Source organism: Trachymyrmex cornetzi, unplaced genomic scaffold, assembly GCF_001594075.2.
Source record: "Trachymyrmex cornetzi isolate Tcor2-1 unplaced genomic scaffold, Tcor1.1 scaffold248, whole genome shotgun sequence".
Classification (NCBI taxonomy): Eukaryota; Metazoa; Arthropoda; class Insecta; order Hymenoptera; family Formicidae; genus Trachymyrmex; species Trachymyrmex cornetzi.
In genome coordinates, this window is record NW_017297144.1 from 1,331,238 (window position 1) to 1,343,866 (window position 12,629).

General features: G+C 28.5%; 3 protein-coding genes across 4 annotated transcripts in view; all 3 read right to left on the minus strand.

The window, feature by feature from the left end:
- The window catches only part of LOC108761484 (FKBP-type peptidyl-prolyl cis-trans isomerase SlyD), a 3,613-nt gene extending 3,159 nt beyond the window's left edge, over positions 1–454 (minus strand). Inside the window, exon 1 of the mRNA XM_018508088.1 lies at positions 310–454. Coding sequence (XP_018363590.1) covers positions 310–421 — 112 coding nt within the window. The 5' untranslated portion in view covers positions 422–454. The remainder of the gene's footprint in view (positions 1–309) is intronic.
- A 6,241-nt stretch (positions 455–6,695) lies between these two features.
- LOC108761385 (uncharacterized) lies at positions 6,696–9,489 on the minus strand. 2 transcript variants are annotated; one of them, XM_018507880.1, is made up of 5 exons: positions 9,424–9,489; positions 8,262–8,499; positions 7,329–7,639; positions 7,193–7,208; positions 6,696–7,026 (listed from the first exon to the last, which is right to left on the minus strand). In XM_018507880.1, the coding sequence occupies exons 1-5, from the start codon at positions 9,482–9,484 to the stop codon at positions 6,723–6,725; spliced, it is 930 nt and encodes a 309-aa protein (XP_018363382.1). In that variant the 5' UTR covers positions 9,485–9,489; the 3' UTR covers positions 6,696–6,722. The 2 variants fall into 2 exon arrangements, with proteins under 2 accessions (XP_018363382.1, XP_018363381.1); XM_018507879.1 differs by having other exon boundaries at positions 6,696–7,030; positions 7,146–7,208.
- Positions 9,490–10,707: 1,218 nt separating this feature from the next.
- The window catches only part of LOC108761322 (uncharacterized), a 7,568-nt gene continuing 5,646 nt past the window's right edge, over positions 10,708–12,629 (minus strand). The window contains exons 2-4 of the mRNA XM_018507778.1: positions 11,339–11,655; positions 11,026–11,252; positions 10,708–10,875 (exon numbers count right to left, since the gene is read on the minus strand). Coding sequence (XP_018363280.1) covers positions 10,708–10,875; positions 11,026–11,252; positions 11,339–11,655 — 712 coding nt within the window. The remainder of the gene's footprint in view (positions 10,876–11,025; positions 11,253–11,338; positions 11,656–12,629) is intronic.

Below are 12,629 nucleotides of genomic sequence, written 5' to 3' on the forward strand. Positions count from 1 at the left end.
GCAGTATTCAACTAAATATTTATTAAAATTGACTATATTTTTTTTCAGTGTAAGAAAAATTTGCGTTAGTAAACTTTGTAACTTTACAAGTATTGTTTATGTCACTAAAAATTATTGTAATTAAAAAGTTAATACATTTAAATGTTAAATTTTTCTAATTATTATTGAAATGTATAAAAATTAAAAAATTTTTTTAATTATTATTCCAAAGAAGTAAAATGTACATTGTATATGAAAAGATTTTTATTAAATATGATTACAACAATGCATTATTAAGAATTTCATATAGAATGTGATCTGTTCTCTCACCTGGTAAAGTCGGCAATCCGAAGATGACCGTGACAAACGTACACAGGAGCACTAGACTAAGAGCGCGAACTGCCATGGTGTCGGGATTCGATGTTCTTAGGATGCACTGCATGCGAATCCTTTAATCTCACCGCTTTTATAGTCACCTATCCGACACGCATTTGATCCTGATGTAATTATGTAACGTTCCATCTCCATCGCTTTTCTCCGCGCGTTGCACACCGCACCGCGCCGAGCAACCACTGATTTTTGGATTTTCCGAGGGAGTCCCCGGTAGTATGCGCGTGCGCTCTGACACTTTTCTTCGAGGCGAAGATGCAATCATGTGCATCAACAAGAACACTATATCAAGAACACCGAATGAAATTCAAAACGCAAAGAAAAACAATGAACTTGATAATTTAATATGCACAGCCTGTAATTTCTGTGTGTGCGAATAATTATCTTGTGGTTTTCCATCGTTGATCATTCTATTGATAATGTTAAGGAAATTCATCACAAACGAAATTCTTTATATCATTAGAGTAAGAGAGTTCTCTCTTACCATAAAAATAATATTAATATTAATGAGAACAAAATAACCGGTGTATGACGTACAAAAGTTAATAGCGCAGAAATTAATAGCCAATTAGCCATTTTTCATTACTCCTAAGGCGTTGTTAGATCATAAGGAAATGATGAAAATAATAGGAACAAATGAGAATCTAGTTGTCAAAGAGCTGCTACTATAAATGACTACTTGGAAATTGCATCAAATAGTAATTATCTTTTCTGAACGGTGCTCTATGCAGGACAGATACAAATAGGCATTCTTATTCATTAACTCACCATTAACCTAACCTAGTAATAATCTTTAATTATTCACATTTTTTATTTACTATTATATTTATCGCATATATTTCAACATACTTACGTAGCCTTCAGAAATCGTAGCAACGTCATTTCATTACTTTGACTAATGGTAGAATGATTCCCCTACTGAGCTATTATTGTAATTAAAGAGTTTCCATACATTAAACGTGGAATGACGTTCGCTAGGATTTCCCGAACTCGAGCACGTATATTTTTTCCTAATTAGTGTTGAAATTGCAACATTCTCTCACGCTACTTAATAGATCTACATTTCGATACAAAAAAACCTATGAGATTTTTAAACATGCAATTCTGCAATCTCTGTTTACTTGTAAATTAATTATGATTTTCCCTTAACATTGCTATGTTAAGTCTTCTTTCATTAAATATCTCTATTGATGTATTAATTTTGAAACAAATGTTATTTTTGATAATTTATATTTCTTATATATTTCAATACTTCTATTTTATTTTAATTTAATAAAAAATATTGATTATATATTGATTAGCGTCTAGAATTACGATCAAGTAGCATATGCAAACCATCCGGTTAATATTTCTCTGTTTACTTGGATTAATATTTCTTCATTTGTTTCTAAATTAATTAAGCAATTCTCTTAACACTGTTATTTTGAATCATCTTTGATTAAAAACCTATGATGTATTATAATTTTGAAACAAAGATTATTTTTATCAATTTATATTTCTTATTTTAATGTTTATATTTTATTTTAATTCGATACAAGCTATTGATTTTATAGTAATTAGCGTTTAGAATTACAATCAAGTCGCACGTGCAAACCATCCGGTTAATATTTCCTGTTTGCTTCGTTGCGGTTAAAGTCGTTGCAATCACGTTATTGCGTGTCAATTTTGCTTATGTGTAAATTTTCGCATATTCTATTCTATCATCGATCACGAATGTATCACTTTGCTTATAAAAACATCGATACGAGTTTCTTAAGTGCATGATGTAACATCGTATTTTTTTTTTCGAGATTTAACGACAAAAAATTAATTCAATACGTACTTTTATGATCAATAATTGTGCTTTGAGAGATCTTGCGTTTTGTAATTTACATTTGTGATAAGATGGAAAAGATTAGAAATAGTAACAATAACAAGTTACGTACAATTATCGTAGTAAACGACGTAATATTAATTTTTAATGCTATAAGACAAATATCTAAAATATTTAACAAAGCCGTTTATTAATTGATAATATTACTATAACAAAAATAATCACACATTATAGTCTCGTTTCTTTTTGTGTCGTAAAATATACAATATTAATATTTTTGTTGTCGCTGCTCATTCTTGCATTGCAGCTTTCGTACGTGTCATATGAATATTGCAACATATTAAATAAAACATGTCTTTTAACTCAACACTTTCTACTGACGTCATTAATAACACTCATCTGTAAACGGAAATAATCAGATTTTCTGAGAAAATGTGATAGTGCTTGCAGATTTGGTTTTCTGGGATGATCCGTAATAGTACTTGCGGATATTGTTACTAAGAAAGATCTAGTATCGTATATGGTTATTCGAATTGTGCGTAACTAAAACCGCATGAATCTCCAACAACACAAATCATCTTCCTGTTGACTATAAAAGAATGCGGAATTCGTTTAGCCTTGGCTGAGATCGAGTAAATCGGATTTAGAAGTTACAATCGTTTTGATGATGGAGAGTCATGACGAAATCCCTTTGAAGGAAGATGCCGATTCGAAGAAGGATCCATTTATTAACGGGCCATACATTTCGTAATAATTTTACTAATGCGATATTCCACATTCTCAATATATAAAGGAAGAATGGAGCTAATACATATATCATCACTGCAAATAATTTGTGATTACAATTTACATACCATAGATCATTGTACGTACCGCGAGTATGCAAATCTGTATAATTGCTATTATAGTATATAAAAATACGCGAAACAAGATTATTTTGAAAATATTAAGAAATAGTATGTTCTCGTTTATACATTTTTCTCAGGATTCGAATCAATATCAGCGACTGCACTGAGAAAAAAATATAGTCAATTTTAATAAATATTTAGTTCAACTAACTGCCAACTAAAGATTTACTTACAGTAAATAAATATTTGTGTTCAGTAAAAAAAAAGATCGTTAAATTAAATTAACATTTCTTGTATCAAATAAATATATCTTTATATTTAATAAATATTTAGTTAGCATGCAGTATTCAACTAAATATTTATTAAAATTGACTATGTTTTTTTTCAATGTGCATACTAATTTAATTAGTATGCACATACAAAGAGCATACAAAAGAATCATAAAAACCAGATGGTTAATAGATTATAAGCTTATTACTACAATTGTTTTAATGTACACACGTGCATACTTTTATTAAGATTTTTATCTGAAATACTTGGTACAACAGGAACTTATTAATCTTATACTCTCTAAAAAATATTAACACCTACCGACACGACGTCTATAATTCTGATATAAATCTGATATGATTCTGATATAATTCTCGCTATGTTGATGTTAATATTAACACTAACACAGTGAGAGTTATATAGAGACCACTATTTTTTTAGAGTGTAAAGAATAAAGTATTTTTAAATCATGTTTTTAAAAATTAAATTATTAATTTTATTTAATGTAAAATAAATAAATGACAATACATATAAATATGTGTGCATAATTTTTGAACACGTGTGAACAATTATTGTACAGTAAAAAATTAATTATATACTACACATCACGGAGATTTTCTTTACTATTTAACAAATTAGTCATTCGGCTCGGTCATTTATTGATAACATCATATAAATTTCCATCAAAAAAAAGAGATGCTAATTATCATTGTTATATTATATCTGACATTATGCCACAATTATTACTAGTATGTTATTATCAAATAAAAATCTATTGATAGCTTTAACCTTATGCTCTGATAAATGTCAAGTTTGCTCTTCGTTAATTGTATAGAATACAAATAATTGAATCTCTCGCGGATAAAGCTCGACCGGTTTCACGATAATTATTTTTGTCGTAACTTTTTGTGAGTCAAACTGAGACGATCAGTGAGTCAGTGTTGAGACCTTGAATCACATCGACAAGTATTCCAAGCTTCTTATAAATATCGTAAATTTAATACGATATCGTTACTTTTCTGATAGTTTTGTTATATTTTAGTATATATATATAGTTATTTTGCTCTATCTGTTTCGTATCCCTTTATCAATTTTACGATTTTTGTAGTTAATGATATTTTGAAGGGAGATGAATTATATTGATAGAGATGGACATTTATTTAATATACAGAACTTGATTTTGTTTCGTTTTTTATTCATTGCAAGTCCTATCTATATGTATTGAAGTGTTCTTCCTTCGTGCAATATTTCTAAGAAATTCGAATTCATGGAAAGATAAATGCTATTTTTTTTAAATCCGTATATGATTAATTGTTATCTTTGATGATGTACGAGCTGAGGAAATAGCATGTTACTACGTCATGTGTAATTTGTTAAAAAATTAACTCAAATAAAAAATTATCTTAATTGATAAACAATTTGAAAAATAAATGCGAGATATTTATCATTATTTAAAAAATCGGTATCTTTTTACATTAGAGGATACCTTAGAGGATTAACAATAAGGTGAGAGTCAATTTATAAGAAAATGAGAACATTATGCACTTGGCGTCGCGACGCCATCGCGTCGCTTGATTAATACCCTCATAGCTCTGTGACATATGTCAAGGTCAAAATCATCAAAGAGGTGTCCCCTGTGAATTACAAAATGCCAAAAAGTATTTAAACGGTTCTTAAATGTTATGTATGAATTCTTGCTGACCAAAAAGGCTTTCTGCAGTATATTACCAATACATTATTTTTGTTTAAGTACGTATTTGAAAGAAGATTTTGTCCTTTCTACTGAAAGAATTAAGTAACGCCGAATTTAAATGATTAATAATTAGCAATATATAAATATCAAAGTTATGCGTTTACACGTAAAATATAATAATTTGCATCAACATGTATATAACGTATAAACTAACGCTTATCTTCTTTACTGTAGCACTGGATTCCATTAAAACTTTTATTTTGCTTGTATATTTTTATTTATCAATTAAGATTAGCTATACTAACAATAATAAAACTTAATTACTTCTTTCTTATATCGTATTAGGTATAATTTATATATTTACAATTTATTTTATATGCTTAACTATTATCTATACGAAAAAAATTTGCATAACTTAACATAAATAATATGTAAATATTTCATGTAGGTAAAGTCAGTTTTTTAAAATATGGTTACAACTTTGATAAATATTAATAAATTATTTAATTCACGCTATCATTTATCTGTCATTCTAATTCATGTACCGTCTGCTGATATAATGGCTAAAATGATTAAAGTCGTTGATAAGACAGATTTCTGTTATTTCATAAATTATTATTTAGGCCATCGGTTATTTCAAAGATGTCGCGATTAGTTCAAGATTATATCTTTAACAATTCCGCAGGGATGATCCGCACAATAATTTTTATGTAGTACTTTTAAAAATGAAGTTTAAGGATTGGCCGAGAATTTCTTTGAATAAATTAGTTATTCCAATGAGTAATGATTTGAGAGCATTGTTTTCGCGATCTTTTTGCGGTTTTGCTTACACTAAAGAAGACCCAAACTTCTAGTTAAAATGTTTGTATTTTTGCATGTAATTACGACTTGCATGTAATTCTGTATTGCGCATTAATAATCATGAAGACTCTTATTAGTTACCTTGTTCCTTTTTACTGCTTTATTATTTATCTTTTTAGTATAAATTATAAACAAAAGCATTTAAATTTTACAAATTTTTATATTATCATTATATTATCAATATTATCTTCATATGTTAAGATAATATTTTTCAATATATGTATATATTTTATCTTTACTGGATGCCATAATCGAAAGTTATAAAGTTCTTGATACTAACTAAAATCTCAATATGTTACTTTCTTTTAACCCTTTTAACCTCGCATCGAGCAAGGTTCATGTTTCATTACAACTTATCTTTGTGCGAATCAGTTTCCTGGAAGTACGATGAAGTAGGAAATTTTAAAATAAGAGGAGAAATAATAAATTACGTCATGAATCGCGCATTACTATCATAGCTGAATTGATACCATCATCAGAAATTTTCTATTATCAAGCATGCTTTATTATAAAAATACAATTACGAATTATCAATAATAATGTGATAAATATTAAATATTGAAGAGAGATAATAATGTATTTAATAATGTATTTAATAAATACCTTTATGAAAAGCGATATATATATATATATATATATATATATATTTAATGATCGAAAATTTAAAAAATTATAGTTATGTTTCTAAAAAATAGTCAAATATTCAAATAGAAAAATATTCAAATTTTTATTGACTCAATTAATTACTGATAAGCTAGAGAAGAAGCAAGATATTATAAATATGGCTAATTATTTTATTAATTAGCACAAATAAAATATTTGTTTAATAAATTTTGTGAGTACATATTAATTTTTATTTGTATTTTTATCATACAATATCAAATAATTCATCAACAGTTTGCGCGAGATCAGAAATTAAATCACTACCAGAATACTTTTGTTTAAAATCTTTGCTTTGGATTTGAAGATTTATCGATCCATGATTTTGGTTGGTTCTAATATCGTGTAGCTGATGTTTAATTGAAAAATCTGGTCGGGAAATCCTATGATTCGGTTGCCATTTGTGGATGTGAACCGTTGGCTTTTGTTCTTGTCTCGATGTATCATGTGCATCGATATTTAATGTTGGTCGATTTGTTTCATCCCATGGTTTCGAAATAATCAATGTTGGTTGATCTGAAATAATTATTTTAATCATTAATTACTGACATAATAAATGTTGTTAATTAATCTTTTAATAATTGAAAAACTGAATGATAGCAAAATAAATGTGATAATTATTGATACTCGCTATTGTATCCATTGTTTGGATCTGTGTTCGAAATAGTCAATGTCGGTCGATTGAAACGTTGATCTAAAATAATTATTTTAATCCTTAATTGCTATTTTGACACAATAAATGTTCTTAATTAATTTTTTAATAATTTAAAAACTAAATAATAGCAAAAGAAATATAATAATTATCGATACTCGCCAATGTATCCATTGTTTGGGCCAATGTTGCTCCATGTGGGATATCGCACATTGACGATACCAGCTTGCGAAAATTGTTTGCGATTACCACCCATTGTAAAGGATTGCGAGATACCAGCGGAAGATGCAGCACCGGTAATCGCTTGTCCATTTTCAATCGTTCCGAAGGAAGTTGCAGTTGCTTGACCAAAACTAAACGAATGGCTTTCAGTTTTGGCATTGTTACCGTTATTATAAGCTTCCGCGCCTGCGGTAGAAATTCCTGATAATCCCGCAGAAACAGTCGCCGATTTGCTTACGGAAACAGAAGATCTGAAAAGCAACTGTCTTTTAGGGTGCCTCTACATAATTCACAAATTGCAAAACGTAGTTCGCAAATGCGTAGACGCAGAATGACGATCACCGTATATAAGACACATACAGATGAAAACTAATCGTACGCAATGAAAAAAAAAACAAATGCAAATTTTCATTCTGCGTTTGCGCAGAATATGTTTTGCGATTTGCGAATTATGTAGAGGCACCTTTATACATAGGTATGTGCTATTAGAAAAGAAATATTGACAATAGGTCTGTTCTTTATCAAAGAACCTTCTGAACTGATGCACACAGTGCAATAAATGGAGTGAAACAAATTAGATTTGTTTCACTTATTACATCAGTGTGTACCAGTTCAGAGAATTCTTTGATAAAGAACAAACGTATTTTTTAAATTTAATAATTGAAAAATAATCGAAGTAAATTCGACTGTTTTACACAAAATAAATACTACAATTCTATAAGTATTGGAGAAATATTTAATTTCTAATAAAATAATTGGAAATTAAATATTTGTGCTTTTTTTATGTGTTTTCTCATAATTCTATCTAGCTTTTCTTCTGCCTAATGCAATTAGAAACGAATTTTAAATTATACCACATTATTTCATACACACCCATCAGTCTCATACCCCGTAAGACGATTGTGACTGTTACTTTCCGAAAAGCTAACACCGTCGAGACTTGCACCCAGACTGACAGAGTGAGCATTGTTATTCCCTGCAATTAAACTGACAGTCGCTGTGACGGGAATGAGGGAAAGGAGACGCATCTGGGGTTCTTCATTGTCTAAGATCTTAACGATCGACTCTGGTGTTAGTTCTGGCGGTGTATTCCATTGTCGCTCGTATTCATCTATTCAATAAAAAGTGTTAGTTTACAAGTATCTAAAAATTCAGGTGATAAGAGAAAGCATATACGTGCATTCTTATATTTCACCAAATTATATACTTGCATCAGTTATAAGAAGATTGAGACTGAAGTCAAACACATACATAAAATTCTTGTAAATCTCCGAATCATAACACTCTTACAAAACATAAACATAATCGATACATTCGAATAAATTGGTACTACTTGATTTAAAAAATTCTAAAATAATTTTGAAAACTTAAATTAATTTTTATTCTCGTTAAAATAAATAGGAGATGATATTTTTATGACGAGCAAATTATAAAAGACTTGTGTTTCTATACATATAGGTACGATTGAATAAACATCGACGTAATGGGATAAATGAAAAAATATGATTCACCTTTTGCTCATTTATTTGCTTCGTGTAAATTAATAAAATAACGAAACAGATATTATTGGCTGTTCTCTCTCTACTGATTATTTGCTTTTAATCATTGCAATTTGTATTACATTGTTACTTAATTATTGCATTTTTTAAATTATAAATTAAAGGGGAAATGCAGCAAATATGCATTTGTTTTACTATATAAGCTTTGTATTAATTTAACAAAACATTGAATTTATGTAGTGCATGAGAAAATTATACTATATGTCACAGAACTTAAGAAATATTGATGATACAGATAACTTTTCTGTTTTTAGATTTTTTAATTTGAATTTGAAATACTAACATCACTATTTATTCATATGATGTAAAAGGTTTTAAAAATATTATGAATATATCGAAACGAGCACAATATTACGATACACTCAACAGGTTTAAAACTGATATTTTCAGTGCACTTGCAATATGATATGCTTGCACTTATCACATATATGCGCAGTAACACTTATATTTCCATTTTCTAGAAATATTTCTCTCACCTGCCCGTACAAACGATAACACAAACGTTAATAAAAGAATGCTGCCAATGTTCTTCGCCATGTCTGAAAACGTTCTGACTTGATCGTATCACTGCTCCACCCTTTTTCAATAACCACGCATGACCTTAGATTTGTCATTAAAATACAGGACGCGTTCGACTGCGTAATTCTCTTTAGGTGAATTATTGCTTGATGACGCGAATCACGAGACAGAAATATAAGTCTCAATGATAAACAGATACCAGCAATCAATGAACTTTTTGAATCATAATTATTTAGCATACACACACGTTGTTAAGTTAAAGAATAGATTATAATCAAATTTTATGGACATGTTTAAATAGGAACAATAATTTTTTATCTTTTATGATAGTAATACATAACAGTTTTACTACAGTTGATAATTTTTGTTGAAAAGTATCGATTAAGATTTAAGTTTCTTTTTATGTTTTTTTATGTGCCTTATTTTTTTTGTTCAATTGTGCTGTATTTTTTTCGCTCTCATTATTTTCAAAAAATCTTAATTATTCCATTTGATTGAAACGACACTATTGATATTCTTCTTTTTCAACTAATGTTTAAGATACTTCCTGATTTTTTTTTCATTGACTCGGTTTTCCTTTTGTGAGTCTTCTCTATCAGGGCAAGGTTAAGGAATAATTCGACAATAGTTCTGTCACTAAAAAGAACTTATTTTCCATCTAATTTTAATATATAAACATGTTTTCCATTTTCTATTTAACGAGTATGATTATTCGTAGAACGACTTTTGTCGTCTATACTTACAAAATGTGTCTATGAAATTAGTACGGCATTTTATTATCATTTTAATCATATTCTTGAGGCTTCATTTTTGAGGCTGATAATCATAAAAATAATCATAAAAATAAATTTAATCATATTCTTGAGGCTTCATTCTTGAGGCTGATAAAATAATACGGTTACACTAACTGCTGCGTAAACGAATGCACCCAAAATGTATCGCCTTATAAAAAAAATATAAAAATACGTATCTTTTTTTTACTGAATGTTGTGCTTTATTGTATACGAGGAATGGAAAATGAAATTTTTTAATTATTTATTTGCACTCGATTATTTACTTTTATCAATGAAATATAATTTTTAACTACCAATAAGACTATAAGGGACCCTCTAAAAAGATACCTGGAGCTACAATCTCTTTAGCCCCGATATGGATCAGCTATTCATGGATTGTACAATAATATGTCGTCCGAAGTGCTCTTCGAGATGTCCTCTGAATCAGGTTTTTCCTTTTCATAGTCTTCACGGAATATCGCGGTTTCCACATGGAGAGGGAAGATCATAAAGTGAAAATAATCGAAGAATTTCGTTTTTTTCCGATACGTTGCTTGATACAGTACTCTCAGATACAATACTCTCAGATATCTTGTCATCTTCCAACTTTTCCTTTTCCTCCTTGTTATCTTTCAACTCCTCAGTTTTTAATCTTTTACTCTCAGTCTGTGTAAATTGCTGATCTACCAAAGCTTTATCTGGTTCTACAGGACTTATTACGTATTCATGTGTTTTATTGTTTGATGCGGTGTTTACAGTACTCTCAGATACAGTACTCTCAGATACAATACTCTCAGATATCTTGTCATCTTCCAACTTTTCCTTTTCCTCCTTGTTATCTTTCAACTCCTCAGTTTTTAATCTTTTACTTTCAGTCTGTGTAAATTGGTGATCTACCAAAACTTCATCTGGTTCTACAGGACTTATTACGTATTCATATGTTTTATTGTTTGATGCGATGTTCACAGGTGTCGATTGATTTTCTGTAATCAAATAGTTCATAACACAAACAGCTAGAATAAAGCAAATGCTTAATTACCACATATATATAGTAAATAAATATATCTTTTATTATCATGTATACATTTTAGAAACTTACTTTCGATGACTTCATTCAAGTTATCCGATACGTTATCATGTTGGTCGTGAATTTCATCTAAGAATGATAAAATGGTTACTAATTCTTCTTTCAAATCGTCCGAAGTATTTGTGTGTACAACGATTGGATCATTTAGTTTCGGAAAGTCTTCACGAACGGGTGATTTAATTTCCGTCTTGATCTTTGAGTCTGATATTTCTTTTTCTGGCTTGAGTAGCACTAGATTATATTTTGGAGAATTGACTGTTCTATAATGTATTGGATAATCGTCTAAATCATAATCGTTTTCTAAATCATAATCGTTCCATGGATAATACCTAATGTGGGGGGGAAGACCTGTACATACATTACAATATAAATTTATGTTTATTTTTAAATAAAAAATGTTACTGACATAATTTATTAAATTTATTAAATATAATGAAGATACAATTAAAAATTTGTCAATAGTTTTCAAAAATTTATCAAAAATTTTCAAAAAAAGTATACAATTTTCGAAATATCACTATACTTATACGTACAATATTGTATTATGTAACAATGCGGCGTCGGCGTACAACTTTATGAATTATAAATTATAATGCATTAACACTTGATATACTACGAACAATATTATTGTATTCTCGATTAGCATATAAGAATAAAGGAAAAAATAGTTTAAATATGTTATAACTTGGATAAATGCATGAAACTATAAAAATCAACAATTGTTAGCTACAGTCGACAGAAAGTTATTAAATCGTCGGTTTCATGTTACTTTTGTAATACAAAGAAGAAATGATTTATTAATATAGTAATATAAATCATAAGAATTAATTATAGGTACTCTTGTGCATAATTGATCACTTATTTAATTGTCGGCATTCTTTTTATCTGTGGTTTATTAAAAATATATACATATGCATCTTATGTTCTGCATTTTGTTGTTATAATGTTATTTGTGTAATTCACATAATACTTGTTCGTTAAAAAAATATTATATGATATAAGCGTATTCTTGATATTCCATAAACTAAAATGAAGTTCTTTTTGATGTAAATTAATTTGCATTTGTAATATTTTGCCTGTACAGAAATGACAATCGCACGAATTTTTGATTGTTCGAAAGCCGTTTAAACAATTATATTAATATCAAATTATCTCAGTATTAAAAAATGTTAAATAATTAATTTATCATACCTATTTTATATTGAATAATTTATTATACGACTCTAATAAAAAATGGTTAGAGTCATATAATACTTAAGAAAAATACATATTTATATAATATATATATATATATATATATATA

Excerpts from the sequence above, each read along its gene's own strand:
- LOC108761385 (XM_018507879.1), bottom strand. The coding sequence starts at position 9,484 with ATGGCGAAGAACATTGGCAGCATTCTTTTATTAACGTTTGTGTTATCG. Across the intron at positions 8,500-9,423 it reads GTTATCGTTTGTACGGGCAG|ATGAATACGAGCGACAATGG; the intron begins GTGAGAGAAATA and ends TTTATTGAATAG. Across the intron at positions 7,031-7,145 it reads TCCAAACAATGGATACAATA|ATCAACCAACATTGATTATT; the intron begins GCGAGTATCAAT and ends TAATTATTTCAG.